This window comes from Daphnia pulex, chromosome 9, assembly GCF_021134715.1.
Source record: "Daphnia pulex isolate KAP4 chromosome 9, ASM2113471v1".
Lineage (NCBI taxonomy): Eukaryota > Metazoa > Arthropoda > Branchiopoda > Diplostraca > Daphniidae > Daphnia > Daphnia pulex.
In genome coordinates, this window is record NC_060025.1 from 8,994,918 (window position 1) to 9,022,189 (window position 27,272).

The 27,272-nt window shown below is 41.7% G+C and overlaps 7 protein-coding genes and 1 long non-coding RNA gene across 15 annotated transcripts; 3 read left to right on the top strand and 5 right to left on the bottom strand.

Moving 5' to 3' along the window:
* The first annotated feature begins 308 nt into the window (after positions 1–308).
* On the top strand, positions 309–2,285 carry LOC124203162 (tRNA:m(4)X modification enzyme TRM13 homolog). Its single transcript, XM_046599823.1, has 6 exons — positions 309–628; positions 777–967; positions 1,073–1,267; positions 1,380–1,622; positions 1,699–1,823; positions 1,918–2,285. The coding sequence occupies exons 1-6, from the start codon at positions 324–326 to the stop codon at positions 2,233–2,235; spliced, it is 1,377 nt and encodes a 458-aa protein (XP_046455779.1). The 5' UTR covers positions 309–323; the 3' UTR covers positions 2,236–2,285.
* On the bottom strand, positions 1,904–8,905 carry LOC124203158 (5-hydroxytryptamine receptor 1B-like). The gene is made up of 6 exons (XM_046599814.1): positions 8,670–8,905; positions 8,102–8,244; positions 7,374–7,588; positions 6,672–6,762; positions 5,807–6,111; positions 1,904–3,335 (listed from the first exon to the last, which is right to left on the bottom strand). Exons 1-6 carry the CDS (start codon positions 8,699–8,701, stop codon positions 2,310–2,312), a joined length of 1,812 nt encoding a protein of 603 aa, XP_046455770.1. The 5' UTR covers positions 8,702–8,905; the 3' UTR covers positions 1,904–2,309.
* Positions 3,329–18,384, top strand: LOC124203167. Its single transcript, XR_006878456.1, has 3 exons — positions 3,329–4,489; positions 4,638–4,859; positions 18,307–18,384. It is a non-coding gene; the product is annotated as an uncharacterized LOC124203167 (long non-coding RNA).
* LOC124203165 (platelet-activating factor acetylhydrolase-like) lies at positions 12,318–14,568 on the bottom strand. Of its 2 annotated transcripts, none has more exons than XM_046599828.1 (10): positions 14,472–14,568; positions 14,286–14,346; positions 14,094–14,197; positions 13,885–13,999; positions 13,649–13,811; positions 13,264–13,507; positions 13,114–13,205; positions 12,862–13,038; positions 12,648–12,793; positions 12,318–12,574 (listed from the first exon to the last, which is right to left on the bottom strand). In XM_046599828.1, the coding sequence occupies exons 2-10, from the start codon at positions 14,335–14,337 to the stop codon at positions 12,501–12,503; spliced, it is 1,167 nt and encodes a 388-aa protein (XP_046455784.1). In that variant the 5' UTR covers positions 14,338–14,346; positions 14,472–14,568; the 3' UTR covers positions 12,318–12,500. The 2 variants fall into 2 exon arrangements, with proteins under 2 accessions (XP_046455784.1, XP_046455783.1); XM_046599827.1 differs by having other exon boundaries at positions 12,318–12,577; positions 14,472–14,566.
* Positions 15,254–17,925, bottom strand: LOC124203163 (platelet-activating factor acetylhydrolase-like). Its single transcript, XM_046599824.1, has 10 exons — positions 17,589–17,925; positions 17,146–17,224; positions 16,972–17,072; positions 16,787–16,904; positions 16,555–16,717; positions 16,229–16,472; positions 16,067–16,158; positions 15,824–16,009; positions 15,534–15,679; positions 15,254–15,453 (listed from the first exon to the last, which is right to left on the bottom strand). Exons 2-10 carry the CDS (start codon positions 17,195–17,197, stop codon positions 15,374–15,376), a joined length of 1,182 nt encoding a protein of 393 aa, XP_046455780.1. The 5' UTR covers positions 17,198–17,224; positions 17,589–17,925; the 3' UTR covers positions 15,254–15,373.
* On the bottom strand, positions 18,379–20,358 carry LOC124203164 (platelet-activating factor acetylhydrolase-like). The gene is made up of 9 exons (XM_046599826.1): positions 20,220–20,358; positions 20,043–20,146; positions 19,860–19,974; positions 19,625–19,787; positions 19,314–19,557; positions 19,159–19,250; positions 18,903–19,085; positions 18,656–18,804; positions 18,379–18,585 (listed from the first exon to the last, which is right to left on the bottom strand). The coding sequence occupies exons 1-9, from the start codon at positions 20,356–20,358 to the stop codon at positions 18,512–18,514; spliced, it is 1,263 nt and encodes a 420-aa protein (XP_046455782.1). The 3' UTR covers positions 18,379–18,511.
* LOC124203159 lies at positions 19,858–27,246 on the top strand. 7 transcript variants are annotated; one of them, XM_046599821.1, is made up of 15 exons: positions 19,858–19,989; positions 20,066–20,168; positions 20,576–20,719; positions 20,784–21,004; positions 21,072–21,413; positions 21,479–21,651; positions 21,720–21,916; positions 22,000–22,170; positions 22,232–25,594; positions 25,665–25,749; positions 25,822–25,963; positions 26,196–26,342; positions 26,417–26,545; positions 26,611–26,829; positions 26,895–27,246. In XM_046599821.1, exons 3-9 carry the CDS (start codon positions 20,617–20,619, stop codon positions 22,825–22,827), a joined length of 1,803 nt encoding a protein of 600 aa, XP_046455777.1. In that variant the 5' UTR covers positions 19,858–19,989; positions 20,066–20,168; positions 20,576–20,616; the 3' UTR covers positions 22,828–25,594; positions 25,665–25,749; positions 25,822–25,963; positions 26,196–26,342; positions 26,417–26,545; positions 26,611–26,829; positions 26,895–27,246. The 7 variants fall into 7 exon arrangements, with proteins under 7 accessions (XP_046455777.1, XP_046455771.1, XP_046455772.1 ...); XM_046599815.1 differs by lacking the exons at positions 19,858–19,989; positions 20,066–20,168 and adding an exon at positions 20,329–20,461; XM_046599816.1 differs by lacking the exons at positions 19,858–19,989; positions 20,066–20,168 and adding an exon at positions 20,329–20,461 and having other exon boundaries at positions 26,421–26,545.
* Positions 22,812–25,056, bottom strand: LOC124203161 (protein nessun dorma-like). The gene is made up of 9 exons (XM_046599822.1): positions 24,781–25,056; positions 24,458–24,714; positions 24,167–24,394; positions 23,951–24,097; positions 23,768–23,889; positions 23,563–23,699; positions 23,264–23,494; positions 23,072–23,202; positions 22,812–23,002 (listed from the first exon to the last, which is right to left on the bottom strand). Exons 1-9 carry the CDS (start codon positions 25,054–25,056, stop codon positions 22,930–22,932), a joined length of 1,602 nt encoding a protein of 533 aa, XP_046455778.1. The 3' UTR covers positions 22,812–22,929.
* Positions 27,247–27,272: the final 26 nt, after the last annotated feature.

The following is a 27,272-nucleotide window of genomic DNA, read 5'->3' on the forward strand; positions in this document are numbered from 1 at the left end:
TTTTCCTATTTATACATCTCTGGGACATGTTAATAGCAGCAACAGGAAAAATGCAAATTATGTCAAATTTCGCATTTTGCGTTCTTTTGTTGGTATGACTAGCTACCGGGTACGCATGTTTCGTTTGAGGAAGGTCACGCACGAGCACTTAACGTCGAATGTCCTTGCCCATGCATCTATATTGAAACTTTTAAAAAATTGCCCTTTAACGAATTGTTTTGAAAAAACGAATCATCGATTCTCGATAGAACAAATTTGAAAGAAATGAGCAGAATTTTGGTCATCTGACATCAACGCCGTGTGTTCTTTTTTTTTTTCTCAATATGTTCGTCTGCTTTGTTGTGGTGTACGGTTGTAACCTGCACACGTTTCACGTGGTTCGCATTTTTCAAATTAACGCAGTGCTCGACATTCTCGACATTCCCGGTGTGAATTCAATGGCAACCAGTAATAAAACTGAAGTGACGTGCGCCTATTTCTTGCAGACCAAGAAAAGATATTGCCGCATGTCAGTTAAGACCGGGCGCAAGTTCTGCGGTGAACATGCCTCTTTGGAAGCTTCCAATCAAGCCTGCCCTACATCAGCTGCTAAATATGCACGAACGCCCTGTCCCTACGACCCCAATCAGTAATAACAAACATGATTATTTAAATTTTGTTTTCTTTTATGGATAAATGGTCTGTTGTACATTAATGGACACATTTACAAGTAATTGGTGGAATTCTTGAATCTGTTAGTTACGTCTTGACTGAACAATAATGTGTCACATTTTCAGTTCATGTTTTGTATCACAACTGGCAAAGCACATGGAGAAGTGCAATTCAAAACCCCAACCTCTGCCAGAATACATCAAGGAAAATGTAAATGTGATTGACAGCAATGACGAAGAGATCAAAGTCAACCTTGGCACCCTCACTGATGACGAACTGCTGGCCATCATCTCCAGGGTTTCCAAGATCCACTCAGGTGGGTGTGGAACGGTCACTTGTTGAGAGTTTCAACTTTTCTTTTTACCTTCCCCAGCTCAACGAAAACCCATCCCTAACAGCATCTTCATTCATGTCCCCATAGATTTTGTTGGAGAGCTGCCAATTTCCGTTGGACGTCACCCAGTTCTAGAGTCGACACTCGCTTCGCTGACGGAGAGCCGTGGGAGCTGGCGTCACGTCTTTCAATCCTCTTCCATTTTACACAATATGGCTCGAGTTGGTGTTTTGACGTCTGGAAAATCACGTAGCACTTACGTCGAATTCGGTTCAGGCAGAGGTATATACAGCTTTAATTTCAATATCTTTTCTTTCCCGAAACAGTATTTACAAACAGGGCACGAACACGACACGATTTAGTTTGTAATTTAGTTTTTTTTTTGTACGTTTAGGGCAATTGAGTTACGCGGTCGGCCAGGCCGTCGACCTCGATACCGATGCATTGCTGATGATCGACAAATCTTCGCCGAGGCACAAGCACGATAACCGCTACAAAGTGGACGGTGAGAGTCACGCGTCCATTCATCGAGTTCGAGCGGACATTGCTGACGTCGACTTGGGTCAAGTTCCGCTCGTCCGAAACGACACTCGACGCCTAGTCGGCATTGGTAAACACTTGTGCGGAGCAGCGACAGGTAAACACGCCAACTTTTTCTTCTTCAAATGACTGTATATTTTTTGTTGTAGAAATGATTCTTTCTTTTCAAACAGATTTAGCGTTGAATTGCCTCTATAGAGCTAATAACCCCGTCGGATTGGTCCAAGGTGTTTGCATCGCCCTATGCTGTCATCATCAATGCACCTGGGGGCTTTACGTGGGTAAAGCCTTCTTCCAGGTAATCATGACTTTTCCTGTGCCAACTGATTGCCCATTTTTCCAGTCTAAATTATTATTTTTTTTTCTTTTAAATGTTGATTTAAAAAAACTAGGAATTGGGTCTGAGTCAGACGGATTTCGCCATCATGAGGGCCATGACCAGCTGGGCAGTATGCGGTTCACGTCGTGCTAAAGAACACAGCGATGCTGGTCAAGAGGCTGGCGAAGTCACTAGCGCCTTGCCCGGTAGATATGCGGCCATGGGCCTGGATATTGAACGGCGGGAAAAAATCGGCCGCCAGTGTAAACAAATCATCGACCGTGGCCGAGTGGCATTTCTGTCTACGTGGCCACTTGAGGCCAAGCTTTTGTACTACGTAGAACCGGACATTTCTCCTGAGAATGTTCTCCTCCTTGCGCATATTTCTTAAATCCTTATTCCTTACTTTTTTTTTACAGAGTGGAAATAAACATCTTTTTTAACATCGACAAAATCGGTGAAGCTTCAGAAACGCGATTGCTGATTCAGCGGAATAGCCGGGCCGGACAACGGATAGGTTTGACTGGTTCGCTGGAAGGAAGGATTGCGGCAGCATGTGCAGGTTTTGTTCAACATTTTAGCGAAAGCCCGGCGGAAATTGGCGTTGCAAAGCGGATAGAGGACCGGGTTGAGAGTGGAATTGATGTAGCCCAGCCACAGAGTGATTTTGAAGAGTGTGTCACCGATGCAGTCCGGGCAGACGGCCACGACCAGGAACACTATGAAGTAAGGCAGCCAGCAGACCATGAAGGCGCAGACAATGACGCCCAGTTGCCTAGCAGCTTTTCTTTCTTTCTGCGAAATCAGCACCGATGGAGCGGCGGAAGAGGCAGTCGTTGATCCAGCAGCTGCTGCCGGATTATTGGCGAACAACTTTGTCGATGGCCGGCGAAGTTGCTGCTGCTGTTGTCTGCAGAGGCTAACTTTTTCGCTCACCAATCGATGGTTGTTTGATTGACTATCGACGACGTCGTCGACGTATTCAACTTTGACTTGGACATTGATGTAATGAGTTGTGCTTTGCCGGGCTCCGTCCACTCCGCCGTCGCTTCCGTGCAGTTCCATCAGCGTTAGACTCTCGTAAAAATCCAATATCGAACGATCTGCCCGGATCCTTCTCGAGTGAGTCGACCCAGCTGGTTGCAACGCTCCCGGCCCACTTTTCTGACTGCTGCTGCTGTACCAATTGAACTTGCCGCTTACGTGATTCCAGCTCCGGGCTATGGTGGATATTCCACGCTCCAGCCGTTTCATATTGGGTTGATCCTCCAGTCCTTCGTCGTCCGTTTCCAGGGCCTGGAGGCTAGTTGAATCACCGTGGTCCGAGACGATGGCCGGCGCTTGATTGTGACTCTGTCGTCTTCTGGCCGTCGAAACCATCACTTCACCCAAATCGTTGCGGCTCCTCTGGCGGATCGTCCGGAATATTCGCCCGTAAATGTAGAGCATCGATAGCGTTGGCACGTAAAAATTAGCCACCGCAGCAGTGACCTGTTGAATTATAAATACCGGATAGAAAAGAGAAAAATCGATGAAATACTTTAGTGAATTAATTTAGCCTAGACACTTTGGGCTTGCAAAACAAGATGGATCGGAATGTTTTCATCTGGACGAGCAAAAAAATCCATTACGACCGGAACACACAGTGGTGGCGGAGAAGAATTTATCCATCTCTTTTTATTCGTTGTTGACGTCAGTCCGTCGTGGCTTTCTCGGTACTTTCTCTCTGGCGTGTGTTGAAACTCGTTTATTAGGTGATTTTCAGAAGCTGTTTTTGCGATCAACAGAGAGAGTGTACATGTGATCCATTACGAGCCTCGTCGCTTGGCTGAACTCCGTGTGTGCTGCTGTTTGGACAGTTATCTCTACCTTGGACTGTACACGCGTCACGAGTCATGAAAGCTTAGATCCGTCGAAGGTGTGTGTATAGCTAGCTGCAAGAGAGACTCGGGGGAGTGTAGGGAAAAAACTGCCTGATGGGCATAAAAAAAAAGGGGAGGGGGAATATTACATCCTAAAGATATGAGGCGGAAGTAAAAAGAAAATGAAAGTGCTTCTGAGAGCGAACTCGTGTTCTTCTTCTTCCTTTGCACCGATTTCTTTTTTTTGGGTAACGCTCCCGCGGCCAAGTTTGCCGGACGCTGAGCATGCGTCTTTCAGTTGCGAAAGAATGTTATGCAGTTTCCTTTTTATTTTTTAAATCCCTAAAAAAAAACAGTGAGAAAAATGGAGGTTTGCAAATTGATAACATTGTAAGGCACCTACATTCTCATGGCAACAATGGCAGATTTAAATTTTAAATTAGTTTGTATACGTACAAAGTGTCGCAGTTTTTTTTTCTTGTTCCTTATTTTTCTTTAGAAAATAATAATTAACTCGTAACAAGTTGGAGATAAAAAAATTAAGAAAAAGTTTCTGAAAATGCAACGCTGTTAATGAAAACGTCATGAGCACATTTCGTCGAACCCGCGAGAACTGCGAGACGAATGTTTAAATGTGCCATTTCCGTCTGTTTTCAAATGATTTTATGATTTGAAATGATTGGCTTTTTCTTCAACTGCATTCAAGTTGAATGCAGGATGAGTTTTTTCCCTTGAAATCGGCGTGTGTGCTGGTCAAATAGACAACAGTTCTGCTGTTGAGAGGTAATAACATATTTATGGATTCTTCTGGGCATTCAGGGTCTCTTTATGGAAGGAACTAAAGACAAATTTTGAGTTTTATTCTGTTGAATAATAGAGAGACATTGTGTGGCTGAATAACTTGAAGTTCTTTTTTTTTGTCGTGTTGCAGGAAAAAAGTTTGGGCTCAGTATGACCTTGGGCCAGTGCCAGCATCAATAATAACCAGCTTTTCTCGGCAGATGCTGCAATATTTCCCTGAATATTAATGAAGCCTCAACCAAGCAAAGAAGCCCTTTTCTCCCCGGCCCTGCAGAGAAATTTTTTCGATTCCTTTTTGGAAAACGTCAATTCAACTAGAAAAGCAAGTGGCCTGCACACCCCAGCACACGAGGTAGGCAATTCAATTCATTGGTCATACTTTTATTGCCACTAGAGATATCTGGGGGAGCAATAATGCTCGAGAGGCCATGATGGTCATGAAAAGGGAATTGGAAGGACATTTAAGCGAGATGTGACATCTAGAGTCTGTACTGTGTGTGATATATTGCTGGCTGTGTATGAAGTGCCGTGTGCAAGTCTCATCCATTTCCATGGTCAAAGTGTGTTTTGATTGAGCGATAGCGTCGAGCAACAGCTGCTGAAGTGAAATGTGTGGGCCAATCTTCTCGACCGAGTTGAGTGTATACATTTCACACACGGCTCAGAGCGTACGGATATCAGCCAGGGTGGGTCAATTGGAAACCGATGGGTTTTCCCGTGGTGTTTAACCAACCGAATAGAGGCACCCTCCGTTAAAAACGGCTAAACACCAATTTAATCGAGTGTCGCCGTCGTTATTTAACGTGTGTAGCTCGTCGCCCACCAACGACCGGAGGCATCCAACCCTTTATAACTCATCGATTGAATGCACTTGACGCCTCCGCCGGTCCAGCCAGGCCTCTGTGCTGTGCTGTGTGTGTTTTTTTGTTCCCATCCGCCTTAACCCTAGACAATCCATCGTCCCGATATTGACAGAACGTGATTCACAGATGGGCGTCTCTAGCTCTCCCCCCCCTTTATATTCGTTTTCACGTTCTCTCTTGATGCAGTTGTCAAAAGCAGAGAGAGTCGTCCAGAAAGTTTGCCCAGGGATTTTGCTATACTGTCATCATCTGCTGCTGGGGCTCTTTGGCGTTTCTCGCGTGAAATTAACGAGGCCCTGCGCCATCCAGCTTTTCAAAAGTCTATGAGTAACAATTTTGAGGGCTGACGCGAAAGGAAAATTTGATGGCGGCAATTACGAACGTTCGTTTTTCCTTTTTTTTTTGAAAAGGGGAAAGTAAAATATAACAAACTCACTTTGAAGGTGATGTTATCGGCGAATTCCGTGTCGCAAGAGTCTGGCGACGAATTGAGCTTGATGCCGTCCGTCATGCTGGACCATCCTGTGACGGGCAGGATCCATAGGAGGCTGAGGGTCCAAGCGGCTGCTATCATGAGGAAGGCCCTTTTCTTTGTTCGCCTCCTGAGGTATTTGAGCGGCGACGTAATTGACCAGTAACGATCCAGACTGAGCACGAACAGGTTAAAGATGGACGCCGTGCTGGCGCAATAGTCGATTGACAGCCAGGCGTCGCACATCCAAACGCCAAAGTACCACCGATCTGTAAATGTCAAATGGCTTTGAATTTTTCAAACTAAATTTTCTCTAAGTGTAAACTGATTTTTTCTTTTTTTTCCCGGAACGTAAATACAACAGTCAAGTGAAGAATTTCGATCGTTTCTATTAGCCAACTTTGAACGCCCGCGCGCTAGGACGTCGCTAGGCCCGGGGGGGACTAGGATAAAGCGGGAAATTTAATCAACTGACAAATAGGCTACTGCTGTTTATATCCCTTTTTCTTGGAAAAAGAAGGAGATGGCTTTCTCCTTTTGTATTGACAGCAAATGAATGGGCATGCTCCGTATATAATCTCTTGGATATAAAGAAGTAGTTTAAGTATGGATTGCCTCCAGGGTTTCTTTTGGCCCCGTCCATGATGATTGGGCACGAGAGTGGCACGTATCAAATGCTGGAAGAACCGAAATCTCCGTGGGAGAGAAAGGTCTTAACGTTTATGAGATTATCGGGCCCCATTCTAATTCCTTTTCTGATGAAGACATTTTTTTTCCCCATTAAATGACGTAAATGGAACAACGACCTTGAAGAGCTAAAAATAATTACCTGTTAAGACGTAGATGGCACTGATGGGCATGACGAAAACTCCGACGACTAGATCGGCGACGGCCAGGCTCATGATGAATAAATTGGAAACCTATTTTTTTCGTATTGTTGGGTTTTGAAAATTAATCATTTCTCTCGGGTCGATGAAACAGGCAATTTGGAAAATGGGGGGGCCGAAAAAAAAGGAGGGAAATTTGAATCATTTCAGAGCGGAAACAAATCTATAGGAAGCCATCTTATTCCTTCCGTTCTCTCTTGGTATATTGAATGACATCACTTTTGTCTGCTTCCTTCTTTTCATTTTCTTTTATGGTTTTCGTCGTTTCAGATTTGAATTATTGGACGTGACATTGTTTGCATTTTGAACTTTTCGAGTCCGGGTCGGATTTATTGATCCTTTTTTTATATTTGCAGTCCAGAATTTGATTCGTTTTGATATTTTTTGGTAACAGCGCGGGATCTTTTTTTTTTAAATTAAACAAGCGGCGCCTTTGGCATTTTGTAATTAGAGCGACACAAAGTCAAACGGGGAGGGGCCCAATCACGTTCGGCCGTGAAGTTCAATTGTTACGCGAGGATTACACGCACAGATGATGTCATCCGGAAGCGAATTTTGGGAGGGAGGAGGGAGGCGCTTAATTAATCATTAGAGAAACCTAAGGCGAAATTTGAATGAAGACCAAAAACAATTTAATTTTTTACTTTTCGGAGCCGCTTCTCTGTGCGGATGGCGTGGATAACCATTCCATTTCCGACGCATGTCACCATGGCCAGCATGTAGAGGCCGATGCCCATAGCCACACGCGCCGCCAGCTGAATGTCTCCGCCGTCGCTAATGCCGTCGGTAGCATTATTCAAATCTCCGACGCCGACGCTGAGATTTTTGCCAGCATCTTCGCCGCTTCCGCCGTGACTACCTAAATGACGTAAATAAATATCGATGGAAGATGCACTCACATCTGACATTTATAAAGCCTCCCCCAGCTTTTCTCTTTTTGTGTTGGGTCTATAATATCCTCTAGCCATTTTGGAAATGTCAAATATTGTTTGTTGCATAAATCTACGGTCACTGAACTTGATATTTTTGTCGATATGATTGGATCTTTAAAACGTTGGGGGGGACGATTATTTGCTGCCAATTCCGGCGGAATAAAAGGGTAGAGAATCGATTTCGTCGTGCATCAAATGACCACCGTCTTTTTGAAGAAGAAAACTCTCCTTTTTTTACGTTGAAATATTGATTCCATTTTCATTAGTCGGGGCGGAAGTCAACCCATTCTATTCGGAGAATCGCGAATAGGATGAATTTTTCAATCTTTATGAGATAGGTAAACGATATTAATTTTTTTGGGGAAATGTTTCTAGGGTGTAGTACATGAAGTGGAATCGGTTGGTGCTGTTTTTTAATCAATTTCTGTCGGTTTATTTACCTGCTGGAAGAAGAAGCAGCGATTCGTTGATCCACGACGACTTCATGGGACGGAAAGAGTCGATCGATTTGACGTTGGGCTGCGAGTAGAACAAACGAACGTTTCCTTCTTTACCTCCTGCTCCTGCTATTACTACTAATAACCTGAAAACGACATTACGCGATTGGGTAAACATTCAATCAATTATTCACACGGCAACGGCCATCGCTTTTGCCACATTTTGTCGTTTGATTTTCACTTTTGTTTTGATGCGTTTCAAATTGGTTTACTCGTTAGTGCATGTAAAAGGTTCACGGGAACTATTTCCTTGAATACTGTTTGACTATTTGGAATCAAACTTTTCATCTTTCGATTGTATTCCTTCCCGCGGTGGGATTTTTTTAAAAATTCCCAGCGATAGATGAAAAAACATTTGAATAATCCGATTGTTTTTCTGTGTCTCCAGTCGCTCCTTTTTTGTGGGGGGTGTTCATTGAAATGGAGATAACATGGAAATGTGTTGGGCCACCCCAAAAAGCCCCCAAACTATTTTCTATATGATATATCTTGTTCTTTTATTGTTTTTTACCGTTGGTCCGAGTATGCGGAAGAGAAATCCATCCAGCGGGTGGCTAAAGTGGATGAGTGGGGGTCACAACTGCCACTTGACTTTTTTGTTTTTTCGTTTACTTCCGTACACACAACAGATAACACCCGCACACTAGTCAGTTGTTTTTATAAAGATGGAACTCTTCCAATCCGCTGGATAGGATGAATCCGGTTGACGTGATGGAAGCTGGAGGCCGACTGGACAGGGCAAGGCGCTCCGCGGCCCGAGTCGACCGGAGTACGACAGGGTCCCTTTTCTTTTTCTCTCTCTCTCTCTTCGGGAGTTTAATATGATTCCCGCGTGCGCAGAGCTGCCGCCGAGATCATCTTCCCCGTTCTTCGTCTTCTTCTCCCGACCGAAATATAACTATCCCGGGGCGGTGTGGGCTTTAGGGGGTTATATATGCCGAGGATATATACACAACAACAGCCGACGATGATGTCTAAAAAAGAGAAATAAAGTTGCGCGAAATTATTAGTTGGATGTATTATATATCTTTTTTCGGGCCGGCAGCAGACGGATGTCTTTGATGTCTATTTGCAACGTGATGTCGTGAAACAGACACACACATTCTTGTTTTTTTATTTTCTTTCTGGGAAATGGAAACCCCACACATCAGCTGGAATATCCAAGTTCTTGTGAACTCTGCTCTATATGGGTGTGTGTGGCAGTTGGCGAAAACCGGATGATGGCAGAGACTCATTTCCGCAGTTGTAGATTGTCTAGGCCGATGGATGGGCAATGAGCAATGAGAATCAGATGAACGTCGCCCAACTGGGGGAAATTGCTGGATCGATTGATTTCGACCCGACACAAAGTGACTGATTGATGTGAATTTTTTTGTTGTCAATCGACCTTGAATCGAGTGGCCGACAGTCGGTTCATTTTGGATGCGTGCTGGACATGGTCGCATCTAAACAATCAAGGGAAGTCGAGTAGATTCCGGAGCGCATCAGGGCCTTGATGTCTACTCGACCGCGGCGGGAGTCTCGTGCTGGATGAATCGCCCAATCTAAACTAAATAAACCCCCCCCCCCTCCTGTTGTTGTTGTTTTTCGTCCGTTTTATATGTGGCGGAAGACCTTGTCAAAACGGGATTCTCACGGCCGCACCCTTCTTTGAACGACCGAGACCCTTTCTAATGAGTTGGCGTGCGGGAAGATGGATAAATTTATGGGCATTAATAATATAGGCAGCTCGGCGGATGTCGCTTCTCGTTTGATAGAGAGACACAACAGAAATCAGTCAACCATCCACCAGGGAGTCTGAGGGAATTTCTTTATTATTTCTATTTTTCCTTTCCGTTGCGTTAAGTTGTTCTATTCCGCCCTGGGGAGCCGCAGGAGGAGGTGTTAGACAGCCGATGGCTGGCAAGAGACAGATAGAGTATGGTGGAGGGTAGCATACTACTATAACACCCCCGCCAGACAAAAAAGAATTCATCAGCATCAAATTTCCGGAGCATCCCACCAGATTTTGTTGCTGTGGTAGTATATACGTCATCGGGCTAGATTGACGTATGGTATATACCTTCAGGGGAATGATAGAACACGCAAAGAAGCAGAAACACTTAACCCCCCTCACGCTCGACCTTCGTTATGTTTTTTATGGGACCTTTGTAGAATATCAATTTTGATAAGGAGAATATCACAGTGTATTATATTCATACAATTCCCCTAGGCGTCCAAATAATGGCTCTGAAAAAATGTGTTGATGTCTTGTGTCGTGCCATTTATTTAGCCCCAAAAAGCCACAAAGATAATCATCCGTGTCTCATTTGTAAACAAAGATGTGATCAAAATCAGAAAGAAAAGAACGAAACAAGAGGGGGGAAAAGAGCGTCCATTTCCGTAACTCATTAAGGAGCTGCCAACTGCCTCGGCGTGCAGTACAGGAAGATGGCGCCTGGGGACTTGTGTCGGGATCATCTCACGAACCGTTATATTCTCTTTCCTACGTGTGCGTGTGTGCAAAAGTTGTCGGAGCGCACTTCCTATAGACCCGGGTGGGGGGTACAAAAGTAAAAAGGGTAAACTAAGTGACAGTGGGAGATATCTGGATGCTGCCCTCCTTCTGTCTGCATCCGGCCGCGGATGCGTTGCTACGTAACACAGTCAAGGCATTTTCATTCGCTCACTTATAACAGCGCCTCACCCACAGCTCGTGTATGTACGTAGGTTCTTATATAATATCGATCGTTTGACATCTGCGTGATGGGATTTCATTCGAAACCATCAAAAGTGCAAATAATATCGAAAAAGGTCAAGTGCAACACAAACTATTGGGTTGAACGAATGTCGATTTTATATTTTGTGTGTGTGTGTGTGTGTGTGCGGGGGCGTCTGTATATAAGATCTAATTGGAGCATCAGCTGATTACTGCCGCGGTGAATGGCGAATCAGCAGCATTGACCGCTACTTCTATTGTTGGAAATGTAAGAAACAGCGGCATTTATCGTGAATCGATTTTGTTGGGTTATTTTTATACCCGTTGGGCTTATTATAGCCACCACAAAAGGTTTTTTTTATTATTTTCATTCCAGCCAAATCAGCATTTCATAATCGCCATTGAACGATCCTGCTTCCGCCGGTTTAATTACATTTACTAGATACCACCAATTACATTTTCCGGTTTTTTTTTAACTTTACGAAAAAATCCAAAAGCTTTCCGTTTTCCTCCTGTTTCGGCATCTCCCTGGGCGTCTCCCTGGGCAACCGTCTCTTAGAGAAATCCAATTAACCTATTCTGAATGGCAAGGAAAAATAGTTGTACACGCTAAGTGTACCGTCGTATAGACTTGTGTGTTGTGTCTGTGCGTGAGCTGCGGACCCGCGTTTCCTTCCTATTCCTTTCGCGATTGAACGCGGGACAATGGACGGAGACAATATCGCCGAAATGGGAGGGTACCCAGACATAGCCCAGGACTAGTGTGTACGTTCATTGTGTCATAGACATGAATGCTACGGCTGCACAACACACACATATAGAGGCTTGTTTTATTTTTGTGTGTGTGTATTTCTTTAGTGATTCTGGCTGGGGTTTTTTTATTTCCTGCCGAGCGAATCCATCTCTATTGAAGCAAACGAGTCGCAGAATGTTGCGACAGAAAACGAATTAGCGTGAATGGGAGTCGCCAATATTGTCGTCCAATCATCTGACACGGACGGGGGGGTGCTTCACATTACTTAATAATGGATAGAGAGAATGTGTTTGATAATATGGAGGGCTCCTGTTTTGATTGTGTGTCGAATATGATCACATCTCTTTGTAGTCCTGTACCCGATGACTTGATCAAGACAAACTCGACTCCTCCCTTTTTATTTTTCTACTTGTGACTATGTGTGTGGAACTGATTACAGTTACACAGAGCAACAAAGAGTCCAAGTATGTACATATAAGACTCGAATGTGTCATACGACTCCGCCCACCCCCTCGGGAAGTGCATACATTTCAATCCTCTCCTTTTTTATTTAAAAGAATATTTTCGTCTTCTAGCTGGAAAGAATAACCGGAAATGGTGCGGAAGAAAAAGTTTTGATACGCCCCCCCAGACATATGAGATGGAATTCATTGAAAGCCTTTTTTATATCCATCCCAAAACTCCCCCGATGGGGCGAATATGTATAATAAATAAGTCACTGGGTTGTATTGTAAAAAATTGTTACGTATGTGTGTCCATTTCGGTGGCTGGCAGTGTTATATGATTACATCTTTCTGGGACGCCGAAAAAGGGAAAGCCGAGCTATTACGTGTTGAGTAGATCCTCTTATTATACATATGCGCCGTTGGATGATTCCATCGGTGATTTGACTAGGGAATTCCTTCCAGGAGCAAATCGGCGCTCTTTTCCACCAGGTTTGAAAGTTCATCATCCGCTGGATAGCCTGCTGATGGCGTTATAGCACATTGGTGTGTGTTTGGTCATTTGCATAGATTATGATTTGCATCGGTTATTACCCAACTGTCTGCGCAGGTACAGCAACGTGATGCGATTGCTTAATTGTGTAGCCAACAGGGGATCGATGGCCGACGGATATTCAAAGCGACGAATGAATTTTGGCAATAAACAGGGCACGTCACTTTGACTGTCGTGGATGCTGCCTCTGATGATTTCAAAAAATGTTATCAAATAAGAAATGATGATATTCTATCCAGGATTTTTTATTTATACTTGATGGTGACGACGTGACGCTTGTCGGCGTCGGCCGTGAATCGCTTCATGATTTCCAAACTGAAACGAGTTTGAAAGTTTGCCGAATTGATGAACAAAATCGGTTGCTCGATCGACTCCGCCAATTCCGGCTCGTCTTTGAGCGGCCACATCCAGGCGTCCATAGCCAATCCGATTCTAGAGATATAGAAATTTAACATGGAAATGTTTTTGAATCTCATCATACCGTCTAGTTACTATAGTATAACCTACTTGTAGCGTTTATCGACGGCCAATGTGCGTAGGAGCGTCGTGGAGCCGAACGAATGTCCCGCAATGATGGGCGAGCTCAGATCCATCAGACCCTGTTGTTTAGTTTTATTTTTAAAAGATTGTTTTTGAATGGTTTTTGCGTCAAAGAACCTTGAAGATGGCGAGATCCATTGTGGAATGTAACAAATGTTGGACTTGAACTCCGTCGTTGAGTCTGGCAAGTAAATCGAGAGTCTGAGTACATTCGCGAGTACGAATTTCCAATTGTTCACGACGACTGGGCATGTCGTTGCGTTCGAATGGCAGCGGCCTGTAAGGGATCCAGCGCTCGACTAAACCTCCTCTAATACTTTGTTCTCTTTCCAATGTATAACTCATGCAGGCCGATCCGTCCCTGTGTGCATTGCATGTGTGTATAAATGAGACGTATCAATTTTGGGTGGGTTTCTTCTTCCAACTTGGGAGCGGATTATTTTTCTGGCGTTGTTTATTATTAGAACTGAGCATTTTCCTATCGTCGAAATATGGAACCCACCTGTGCTCGATAGCCGCCACTATAAACCCATGGGAAGATATGTCTGAGCAGAAAATGGAGTAGACAGTTCGGCAGGATTTGATCCCGTGAGAAAAGACAATCACCGGGAATGGAGGCTCGTTGGAAGGTTCTCCATCCACCACGACGGGGATGTATGGCTTCCCTATAAATCCTCCGTATTATTATTATATCATTCCTTTGCCAAGAAATTTTATTTAAATAATACTATAGTTTACCGAAGACCCAAGAAATCACGCGTTTGCCTATGAATGACGTCAACCCTCGGACGATTGCGTAACCCTCTTTGTACTTTCGGTGGGGCAACCAAGTTGCCCAGTCATTTGAATTTGCCTTTTTTTAAGTCCAAATAGAGATAATAAAGAACTTTGAAGGGTTTTTTCTTTTAAGGAGAAAGAAATAATTTTGCTGATGTCATTTTGTTTACATAAGTATCTGTGAGCTTTGTGGGATAGAAAATGCGCAGGAAGCAACCATCTTCTTTGGTTGGTCCACCAATCATTAGGTCAGTGCAGCCGACGACAAATCTCCCTTTAATGAGCATAAGACTTTGGTATATACTAAATCTTATGGATTGTTGCTTATAAAAAGGAATTAATGTAACCATTTTATACTATACCAGAAGGAACCGGCACATGTCTCTTCCCGCGGTACGAATGGGGTAATTCCATCCCGAGGTCCTATTAATAGCCAATCAGTTATGTGGGTAGAATTATCATCTCGACAAAGTGTCAGATATTATTTTTGAACGTGTCGAAATTTCAATTTGACTTTTCTTGAATCTTTTTCTTGAATCTTTTCTTACCTTGATTTGAAATTTTTAGGCGATTTTGGGGGATTTAATTCCGCTTGACAGGAGGATGTCTGGTCAGAGTGATGGTGTCGTGAGGCCAGTTGAGGCTCGACTGATTCCTTTTTTCTTTAAGTGAAAAGAACTAATAGTCAAGTGAAAACCTCGTGAAAGTTATTTATTGTTTGATATTTATTGATTGCGAGATGATTCGTTTATTGTTTTGACCCGAATTCATTTTCCAGTAGCCGAATCAAATGATTTTTCAAGTCGTAAAACTCTCCTTGAAAGTTTTTATGGCTGGTAAAAGAAATGGCGTTTAATATTTTACGTCAGTCAAATCCGAGTTAAAATGGTGATGACATATAATTTCTTTTGTTTCTTGGAAATTAAATTTAAAAGATATTTTTAGAGAAATATGAATTTTGTTTCGTCTTTATCTCTAAAAAAAGCAAATTTCTTTTGAAACGGGATCGTTTAAATCATTCACACCCGCTGGATTCACGACTCCGGAGGGATAAAATAAACTCCGCCGAGATGAACTTTTCAAGAGTTATTATTTGTTCATGTTAAAGATGGTAGGGTAGGTCATAATTATTTTCTTATCCATCCTTTTGGTGAGCTGCGTGATGCGTAATAGAATTTCAGTTGAGTTTGGCCCGTCGTTGGTCCCCCCAATTAAACATTCAAATTCCGCGCCCATTTCGCGTGACGGGAAATCAGCTGACATAAGCCCAGGGGCAGCAAAGACGATTATTATAGGATGGCGTATAGAATGAAGTACACAGGACATTGCATATTGTATGTACCGCTCTCTATTATTGCGTGAAACACAGCACATGTCCAACATTTCGTCTATTCAATCGACATGGGAATCAAACGTCATCACGTCACAGTAGCCTCTGGGCCCATTTCGACTAGGGAATTCCCTCGCAGATCACATCGGCGTGTTGTCCCATTAGTTCTGAAAATTCCTCCTCCTCCTCCGCCGGATGTCCTGCCATGTAAATTTAAAACATTCCTTTTTAGGCAATTTGTTTTCACGAAAATTTTGAAAGAAGAAAAGTATATCAATACCCAAATGCTTGCGCAGGTAGAGCAGCGTCATGCGGTGGTTGAGCTGCAGGGCCAGCAGAGGATCGATGATGGAATTGTATGCAAAGCGGCGGATATACCAAGGCAATAAAGACGGCACGTCGTTCTGGCTGTAGTGAACGCTACCTCTGATGTATGGAAATTGGAAAACAAATAAAAACGGAAGAGAATGTCGGAGAGGGTAAACAAAAGATGGAAATATATTTAAAAACAAAAAAAAGCCAATCGATCGGACTGGGTGATCGATTGGAGTGAGAGACTTTTATACGAACTTCAAAGTAACGACGCGCCGCTCAGTGTGATCCTCCGCATCGACCGTGAATCGCTTCATCGTTTCCAGATTGGCGGCCGTTTGAAAAGCTTCCGAATTGATGAACAACAGTGGTTGTTCGACACTTTTAGCCAATTCAGGCTCGTCTCTAAGCGGCCACATCCAGGCATCCATGGCCAATCCGATCCTGCGAATAATTTTTCGTGAAAGCAGTTGATTTCGCGTGACTTGAAAGACAACTCACTTGAAGCGTTTGTCAGCGTTTAATGTCCGTAAAACGGTGGTCGATCCGAACGAATGGCCCGCAATGGTTGGCGAGCTCAGATCCATCACGCCCTGATATTTTTATTAGAATTGAATTGATTTCGTTAATTGCATTCGTTATAAATTATTGGCTGCTAGATACCTTGAACTTTGCGAGATCCATCGTCGGTTGCAGAATGTGTTCTATTTCGGATCCCTCGTTGAGTTTGGACAGTAATTCAAGAGTTTGAGTACATTCCCGAGTGCGAATTTGCAATTGTTCGTGTCTAAAAGGCATTTCATCCGTTTCAAATGGCACGGGATTGTAGGGAATCCATTTGACTGCTGGACTTTCTTGACTATTTGGTCCTTTTTCCAGGGTGTAGCTCACGCAGGCCGATCCGTCCCTTTTTAAAAACCAGACAAAATGAGTTAACTGGAGAAACAGAGTTATTTATTGTTATCATTTACGTTGCGAGTGAAACCCACCTGTGCTCGATAGCTGCCACTATAAACCCATGGGATGAGATGTCGGAGCAGAAAGACGAGTAGCTCGTTCGGCAGGCCTTGAGGCCGTGTGAAAATACAATCACGGGAAAAAGCTGTTCATCGGAGGGCTCGGCGTCTTCCACCGCGGGGATGTAGGCATTTCCTATTACGTAATCACCAGTTTTAACTTTCCATCAATGCAAAATGAATTTATATATCTCGTCACACCCACCAAAGCTCCATGATATCATCTTTTTGCCGACGAAATGGATTTTGAATCCGCCAACTGTTGCGTAACCCTCGACGTATTTATCGTGCGGCAGGTATTTCGCCCATCTCGAAGAATTTTCCTGTTTTTATTCGAAATTAATTTTTATTGAACTGATTTAATTGTGATGTAGAAATTAGGACACTTGCGTAAATATCGTTCAGTTTAGTCGGGTAGAACATGCGAAAGAGGCAGCCGTTCTGGGAATCGGGTCCGGTAATAATGTCGGTACATCCAACGACATATTTCCCTTTGTTTGAAATATAAGAATAGATTATTGGGGGGGTCGAGTTTCGTGTGTGTAATCATGTCAACAAATTTACCAGACGGAGCCGGTACGTGTGTTTTCCCTTGGTAGCAATGCGGTAATTCCATGGTGATTGGATTACAAGTTTAGTATTTCTAGTTCAAAAGCAAAATATTTTTAGTAACCTACCGCATAATCCGCCCGTGTAACAATATCCCCCCTACTCCGCTCGTGTACTCACAGATTTATCAAAAGTTCAAGTCGCTACACGATCTCAGTTATTGCCCTGAATACCTGGTTAAACTATTCGTGGAAATCGGACATGACGGAAATATTTCTAGTCCTCTATTGAATGTTACACTCCGCGTCAACTCCAATTAAAAGCGGCTACTTTCCATTTGTGTTTACTATAGACTGACTTTCACTCTGTCGTCTACAGTTTATCTATGTCCCCCAAAACTCCAAAAGTTTGAATTCCTTTGTACAGTTGATCAAAGACACGTGCCTCGATTTCCTTACCTTGTTGTCGACTTGTGGTATAGATCCTTGTTATTCCAACTTGTATTTTCGTACAATAGTACACACACTGGAACACACAACTACTTGTGGTTGAAAGTTTGAAATCAGGGAGGAGATGTTCCCACTCTAAAGTCACTAGCAGCTCAACTTGAAAGAAGAAAGCGCTCGTGCAGGAGTGGCTGGACAAAGTGAAAGCTACAGGGAAAAGTCTTGGCTGGGGCTGAGTTGTCCAACTAAACACAGAACCTCGTATACAGGTTACACCCAAGCTTCGCCTTATAACGATAAACCGCAGGCCAAAGAGATAAGTGATGTCAGATTTTGGCGAACCTTGTAAACAGTAGGCGTGGGACTGAGTTGCCAAGTTCTTCAACTTTTGCGGAAAATTCAAATTTTTAGAAAGTTTGTCGAGTTCCTTATGGAAGGAAATGACTTTTCGCTTTTAGTTGATTTGTTTTTTAAAATTCCATATCACTTAGGTGAACTATAGTTTTAGTAGCAACTTTTTGCTAGTTGCAAATTTCCCGCTAGAGAAATTCGAAAATCTCTTGAATTTTACATAAAATTAATCCTGAAGAAAACTCCATCTGCGTTTGCCCTTAAATAGAACAGGAATATTTGAAATTGTACACTATTCCTTTATGACTTGTTTGTGTCTTCGGTAACCCCTAGTGTATAGCCACACAGACCAAATAACCTTTGCCTTCATTTGTTTTAGACTATTCGTGATACGGTCGGGAAACCTCGGAAGATGAAATGGATCGCAGGAATAAACACAAACAAATGGAAATGAGTTGTAAAAGCCATTCCAGTATTGTAAGACAGAAGGAGAAAAAAAAAAACAATTTTTCATCTAATCTAGGTAAGAAAGAAGCTTCGCTGTGTACAGCAATGTCGCTGCAGAGGCTCCGAGAGTGATTTGACTAGGGAATTCCTTCGTAGTACCATTCGGCGTGCTTTTCCACCAGTTTCGAATGATCTTCATCCACCGGATGGCCTGTGGTAAATACATTTCTTTTCTTTAGTACGTTGGTGCGTAATCGTAGAGTGACAGAATTGTTGTTTACCCAAATGTTTACTAAGGTAGAGCAGCGTGAGGCGGTTGTTCAATTCCATGGCCACCAGGGGATCGATGACCGAGTGAGATCCAGTCAATCGCCGGAGGTACAACGGCAATAAAAATGGTAAGTCGACTTGGTTTTTGTGGACGCTTCCCCTATAATGCGAAAAGAAATTGCCAATAAAGAAAGTGGGCGGACATGGAGGTCAAACGTTTGGAATGAATCGTCGATCGATAATAATAATAATACGCACTTTAAAGTGACAACGCGTCGCTCAGTGTGATCCGCATCGACCGTAAAACGTTTCATGGCTTTCAAATTGGGGGCAGTCTGAAAAGCTTCCATGTTGATAAACAAAAGTGGTTGTTCGACACTTTTAGCCAATTCGATTTCGTCTTTGAGAGGCCACATCCAGGCGTCCATGGCCATTCCGATTCTGCGAGTAATTTTAAAAAAGGAAAGATTATTATATTACTGTCGATAATGATGGTATTGCGGTATCGACTTACTTGAAGCGTTTGTCAGCGGCCAATGTGCGTAACAGCGTTGCAGAGCCGAAAGAATGGCCTGCAATCACAGTCATGCTCAAGTCCATCACTCCCTGCAAATAACCGAAGCATTAATGTCTGACCTCATAATTTCTTATTGGCGATGAATAGCGTACTTTGAACATTCCCAGATCCACCGTGGCTTGGAGAACATGTTTGATATCAGCACCGTCGTTGAGCTTAAGAAGTAAATCTAGAGTTTGACTACATTCACGAGTACGAATTTCCAATTGTTCTTGTCTGAATGGCATATCGTCTTTTTCAAATTGCATGGGTTTGTACGGGATCCAGCTTTCGACTAAACCTCCTTTACTATTTTGTTCCGTTTCGAGACTATAAGTCATGCAAGCGGAGCCATCCCTTTAAAAGTTAAGATTTAGTGGAGAATGTCATTATTTAAAACCAATTTGTTTAAAGTAAGTACTACCTGTGTTCAATAGCTGCCACTATAAACCCATGGGATGATATGTCTGAGCAGAAAGTTGAGTAGGCAGTACGGCACGCAGTAAGACCATGAGAAAATACAATCACAGGAAATCTTTGTTCATTGCATAGCTCAGCATCTACCACTACAGGGATGTATGAATTTCCTGGCTCACATACATCACAATTAGTTGACTTTAACCTTCTGTTAAAAACAGGTACTTCATTTCGCTACACACCAAAGGCCCAGGATATCAGCTTCTTGCCAAAGAAAGGAATCATTCCTAGTACTATGGTGTAACCTTCTACGTATTTTTGGTGGGGGAGCCAGCTTGCCCAACGGGAAGAATGTTCCTTGGGAGAAAAGAGGTAAATAGATTAACCAAAAAAGTTCAGCAGCAATTTGAGAAAAGGTCGCTTACATATACATCTTTTATTTGACTAGGATAGTATACTCGAAGAAAGCAACCATCTTCCTTGCTGGGTCCACCAGTCATTATGTCGGTGCAGCCAACAACATACTTCCCTTTATAATCAATAACAACAATGTAAGTTGGTTACATTTACAAAACACAATTAATAGTAAATAAGTAATTTACCCGAAGGAATCGGTACATGTTTCTTGCCATCATGAGAATGAGGTAATTCCATAATGTTTCGGTAAACTGCCAAATTCCCTGCTGCTAAAACCGAAGCAAACTGGCGCACACGCGCAAAGGAAGTGAACGCAATGCGCATGGAACATGGAAGGAAGTTGTACTTTATGGTGTTATCAACGTTCAGGCGCCGTCCTTAATCGATAACACTCTAGCAGCGGTTCCTACGGGACCTTTAAACCCAAGTAACCCATCTGTTACATTTTGAAGTCATATCACACTACATGAAGCATGAACTCGCCAATTGCAGACGACGTAATCTTTATTTTTGTTGACATTTTTTTGTTGGGGAACGGAAGGGAATTGTAGGCCCGGCAACGCTGCCTGTCAAAAATCAACGATGCCGGGAAATTTCCGAACAAGTTTAGCTCCCTATCAAAATGATATTCCTGATGTTTGTTTTTCACAAGTAACAGCCGCTTTGAAAGCAAGACTTCAGTTAGGTAGTTATATTCGTTTAAATTTAAAGTTTTCATTTTTATAGTTTTTGTATTTAATGTCTCACAGATGGAAGTTCAGCCTTGGTTTGTATGGTGGCTACGGCTACGTCACAAGGAAATCTCTTGATCTTTCACCAACGAAAGCTATTGAAAAGCTGCCAGCTTCCCTTTAGAGACTGTAATGAAATTCTCCTTTATCACAGCTTTCAACCGGGAGTTACTAAGGAGTTTCTTGTTGCTGTTTCTTTCACTAGAGGTGGTGTTGTTATTGACCTCCAGCAATCATCTGTAAGTCAACCCAGGATTGTTTAGTCTATAAAAGCCAATTGATAACTTTCTGTTTATTCATTCCAAGGTTGTTAAGTCATGGCCTGATGCTAAAAAAATTGAAGTTAAAGATGAGTACTTGCAGGGATATCCTCAATTGGTGGTCCATTTCAATGAAGATCTTCGACAAGATAAAATTGTTGTTACCCATGAATGTGATTGGGAAGTGATGCCCATAGATGCCCCGTCTTCATCAAAAAGTGAATCAGCTTTGAACATTGTGGTTCAAGCGTTAGAAAATCAATTGAAGAGTGTTAATGGAAAACTTCACCTTCTGGAAAAGCAAATATCACTGAGGCAGTCCATAGTAAACCGCTCAATGACAGCTCTTAATGACACAGTTATGTGGAAATCTTCCAGAATACAAGCTGTAAGTAATTTGTTCATGTGTACATTGTTATAAAGTAATGTTCTATTCGTTTGACTTGTTAACAGCCGTCGTACACCACAAAGATTGAAAAAGGAGATACCACAACGTCTGATGCTGGACTGGTCGACGAACAAGATTTACTCAACCAGCACGTAGAAACCTGTGGAGTGTGGCAGTTTCTAGATTATGTTTCGGATTCCTGGGTAATCGGGGCCGCCTTCGTAAATATAAGTGAAAGGTAATGCAGTTTTAATATCGCTACGATCATAATAACTCATAATAAAAAAATAAGTTGCTTTATTCCAGGACACTTTGTGATATCCAGTGCTTTTTCACTTCCAAAAACGAGAACGCGAACTATCGTATTAATTATTACCGCACCGATTCCAAAGTTGCAACTAAATTTCCAAGTCCGTCCGTTGTTTTTTCTATCCAAGACCTTCTCGAAACGTCTAATTCATTCAGTGGAAAGTTGGAACACAAAAGTAGCCTCGTCGTTATAGGTATTATTATTGTTTATTTGAATATACCTTATTCGACCTTATTAGTCTCGGTACAAAACCGGGTCTGTATTTTATTTTCTTAGTCGTTACGCCGATTCCAAGGTTTCTCAATACCGAAGAAGAAATGGCCAGTGTTTTGCTGACGTGTAAATCCTATAGTAACCAGAAAATTTTCCAGACAAGTTTGGGATCAGTTCGTTTAAATTTCAGTGACGTGAGCAGCCAGAACATGAATTTCAATCCCTCAGTTGTTGGTAAAGTAATTTAAAACTTTTCATTTGAGCTAACCGTCATACGATCCGTGTTTTTATGCAGATCTGACATCAATTCGGAGGAATGTTCTCGGTCTGATATCACTGTTGACGACAGAAAAAGACGCAGTTGTATCAACAATCTTCTCCTCCGCGACCCGTAGTTTCAACAAGGCTGCTCAGCAGTTGAACATGCAATATTTGACACCCATGCAATGTTTCTACAGTCACGGAGTGTACGGGCCTGTCTGTATCCTGATGTTAGATAATGTTTGTCCTAATCGGGTAAACATGAAAATCCGTGCCCTGTCGGAAACCAAAGTGAATTGGTTCATTCACCACTTAAAGTCTGCTCTCTCAGATGACTGCATGTTTACACTAACAACTGCCAGTGCCAAAGTCATCGAAAGGAATTTTCCAGGAATGAGTCACTTGAACTCTGCCCTCGCCTTGCTATCAAACGCGGAAGTCGCCAGTGAAGATGAATTAATGGTAATAGAAGAAGAAAAAGCTGGACCAGTCGACTCGCCCATAGATAAAATTCGTAGAGAGTTTTTGAAGAAGCAAAGCAAATTTCTCGGAATCAGCAAAGAGCGCCATGGCAGTATTAAAATCGCAATCGAACATTACCGACAATTTCAACATAGTTGGTTTGTCTGAGTTTGTATTCAAAATGTATTAATTTTGACCAAGATAATGCTGGAATGTAACGTATTGAAAAAAGATTATTGCAGAATAATAATGGCGATAACATTTACTGAATCAATATTCGAGCTTGACATTGGACTCGTTGCCGAGTAAGCGGCAATCCTGAATCTCAAAGGTTTCTGGCACCCTGCTGAAACAAAAACAACAAGTGGTTATTTGATAATTTCAAAGTTCGATTTCAGATTTTAGAACTTGCATCTGTAATAGCTCCAACCCGCCAAGAAGAGTTTCTCCGATCGACTCCGAGTTCATTTCGACACAAATAGCATATTCTTTACACTGCTTCAAATCACAGTCGAATATTTGAACGGACGTTTCCTCTTCAGCCTTGAAATGGAAATCATCACTTTATAACTGGTTTGACTTGCTTGTAGTTTTTAAATCTTACTAGTATGCCAATATTGCACGAAGATACTTCCGAACCAGACAGAATTGCTTGTCCCGCGGCTCTCACTCGTAAACCAACATCAAAGTTAATGACGTTACATTCTTTGAGAACCAGTTTTCCCTGTGGTGCGACGTAAAAACCTTTCCATGATCCAACGTCTTTATCCCCGTTTTTTGTTCCATCCGCTAAACACGCACCTCGCATTGTGCAATTTTCCAAAGTCACGCTCCCCTGCAATTCAAGCATAGTACATGAAGGGTTTTATTTCCTTATTTGAAAAGCGTTAACAAAATATTTACTTTAACGGCGATTCCCGATTGTTTATTGTTGATCAGCAAAGTGCAGTTCTTTAGGAGGACATTTCCGTCATCAAAAGTCAGTCCTACTTCAATGTTGGAACCAGGATGAACTACAATATCCTCTTTTGCGCCGATTCCTGTTACAAAATTTTTATGCTTAAATCCGTGATCTGATTAGTCAATCAATTGCTTATAATTTCTTTACCAATCAAAGTACCGCCATGGCGAAACGAATTCACGTTATAGAGATTATGGATCCCTTTTGAGATTACAACAATATCGTCGATTCGGCAGTCGTCCAATGCAGTTTGTAAAGACGGGTAGCACCTTTAAGAGAAGTAAAATCAGTTATTTTAATAGGCCAGAAAACAATATTTAAAAATAAAACCTGATGCTCAACTGAGGATTGAATTCAGACTCAAGTTTATTCAGAGTTTGGTGGAGGCTTAAGCAAGATTGATCTTGAACTACCAGCAAGACTTCTGGATCTTCGTTGCGTTTCACGCGAGTCACCTTTGCGCCAAAGAGAAGCATTCTAGAAAACAGCAGGTAATTATAGTTTATTGTTATCTGCACACATAGAAAATGTAAGAATTGTTAATACCTGGTGTTGGGATTTAGAATAATTTCAACATCCTGCTGAATTTGTTCAAGTTTTGAATTTAACTCGGTAATATTTCCAACCACTTCTTCTTCCATGTCATCTTCAGAAAACTCAACTTTCAATGCCATGGCCTGCAATTTCTTTTCTACTTCATTAGCTTCTGAGAGGAGGTAATGGTATCGAACAACTGTTTCTTGGTTTAGCATGCCTGATCTCAGCTCACAAAACCTGTGGCAGTATCAATCTAAGTTTTAAAAAATGTTGTAATATTTTAAAGTCATTTGTGGTTACATGCCAACCCGGACAGGCAGATGAAACTGAAACCAGTCTTCTTGAATATCACAATCCCAAGGTAGAAGAAGATGATTGTAGAGGAAGCGAATTCTCTGAATGGCATTGTGAGTTGCCTCAATGGTAATGGCACTATTTTCTTGGCGTCTCAGAGGATGAAGTTCAGTCAACGGGACAGTTTCTGTTTTTTTTTCTTCGAGCATTTCATCAATAACTTCAACTGTTGCTTCCAATGACTGGTAATCCACATTGCATACCTTGAAAGTAGAATTTAAAAAATGTGTGAAACTATTTTAAATACTGCTGAATTGCCAAAAAAAAACCTCAATTAATGCAGGGCTTTTAAGTCTTTCTTTCAATGTGGAACTGGTCTTGGAATCAGCCATCCACAAAGCTTGCCATCCAACAGGTTCAACTGTTTGCTCTGCATAGAAAACTATGATTTGTTGCAACTCTTGACCTTTGATAAACTCGTTTTCAGGATTCAAACACTGTTTCAGATCTTCAACTATTTCTGATGCACTCATACGACAGGAATAGGTATCGGGCAACGTTTCCAAGGGATTTGATTTTTGAAGACTTTTGATGGGATGATCCATTGCAATTTAATACGACGGTTTCTGTATCGTTAAAAACAAGTTGAGGTCTTGCTTTTAATGGGAAAACGTTTTTTAACCAAATTTGAGGGAGATGGGATGGGAGATCAACCGTTAATGTTTTTTTCTGTTTTGGCTGCAAATTTTGAAAATGGGCGGTGCTGATACTGGCACGTTGCCAAGATGTAGGCCTATTTTGATTTCATTTAATCTATTTTGAAATTTCTATCAAATTATGCCTTTACTTCAATAAATAAAAAAATTAATTTAGAATTTTACTTGCATTAAATCTGTAGACTAAAATTCTAACATTTGAAATTTTTCCGAGCTGGCAGGACAGCCCACCATTCACTGGCGAAATTATCCATCTGGCGGCTCGGACTAGTATTTTGTGTACGAATGATTTGTGGCTTTTGTCTTTTCACTCTTTTGTGCTTTCAGTCTTTCACAGTTTCACGTGTTCAATGGCGTGATCGGTCGTCTTTTTGATTCCCGCTGCTTTTTGCTTGCTTTTTTCTTGACATTTTTCGTCTTAGAAACGGTAATTACTAGTTGTAAACTTCCAAATACTTAAAAATTATTAAATTAAAATTTTTTTGGTGAATTCACAGATAACAGGCGATTTCATTTTTTTCGCGGGTGCCGGCTGTACGTTTCGTCTTTCGTTACGTGCAGAAACACTTCAGAACAGTACAAGTAAATATGTTGGTCAACTTTTAACCCTAAAGTGTTACATATTTATTTATTTGTTGACTTTGTTTCTGATAGTAGTTGTATAGGCCTAAGAGGTCTGATATAATAATAAGGTGTTCCTCTTGCAATCTTGCTACCTGTACGGCTGTACCATGAAGGATTCCTCCTTCATGACTGTACCAGTTATGGCTTTCATCAGTTGCAGAAACATAATAAAGTAATTAAGTTGATTAAATGTTTTACAACAAGACTACACATTTACTTAGTTAATGATGAGCTCTGCTTCATATCTGTTGACTTTTCAGCTAAGACTGTTTTAAAACCTTAACTAATGATTTCCTTTGTAATGTTTGTAAAAGTAATTCTTAGAGTTTGTTTAGTTTAACTATTGTTCTGTCGAACATGACTGTGTTTCTGATAGTAATTGAGTTTTATTTCTCTACCTACAGCCTGGTGAAGTCTGAGCTACATTGCAGCATGTGCATGTGATCTCCACCATGTCATGAAGATTCATCTTGGGGGCTCTATTATATTCCAAGAAAATAATGTGATGAAAACAAGAAATCCAAAATGGTAGTAATGTACTTACTTGTAAGGTAAATCATGGGGTTGCCATTTTGCTTCAATTTATGTTTGTTAATGTGCTCACGTATGTGTGGATTTGTTGCAGCCAGCTGGTAAATGGTGTGGTGAGTTGTTGCATGAAGACCATGGTACTGGTTGTGATGAGCTGCTGATGCTGAATGCAGTCTTGCTGCATTTTGTTTGTGGTGCTGGTTTAAACTTGGAAGAATTTGAAGTAAATCATTGCTTTAACTACATAGTGTTTGGATCATGTTTTTAATAATTGTGTTTGCTTTGTAGGTTTCCATGGTCAGTTTGAGCTGTTTGTGATGTTGATCTTTGGTGTGCAGAGGTTTGGCAGTCCTTTTTCAGTTGAGAGATGCGCCGAAATGGAACTTGTGTAAACGTGAAGTTCAACATTATACTTCAATGTTCAATGTGTTGTTTGCCGATGTTGGTGTCCATGCAATGGTGAACTGTTTAGATATGTCGTCTATTGCTACGTGTACCGGCGTTGAGGTGATATTTGATGACCAATTTCATTTAATTAGGGAATTGTATTTAAATCTCTGTTGTCGTTTCAGTTGGATCGTCTGCCACCGTTCCATAAGCAAAACCCATTGATGAAAATGAAAAATTGTTGAATTTCAAGACTGATTCATATATATGTAGATTTAGATAAATTACGAGTGCCTCTTTGTTCTCCCTTATAGTGGCCCCGTTTCCTTTGTATACAGTATCTAATCTCTTTCCCCCCTCCCGATGGTAAATATTCCGCTTTAATAACCGCGATGATCTGAGGAACAATTTCTGTAGATAACTTGATTTTTTTCCTTTAAAAAAAGGACATCTGTGATGAGAATTTATTCAATAGGTAAAAACAAGTAATACTACTATGTAAATTAATATGTTAGCAACGAAATGCAAACACCAATTTTAAATAATCATATCATTTAGTAATC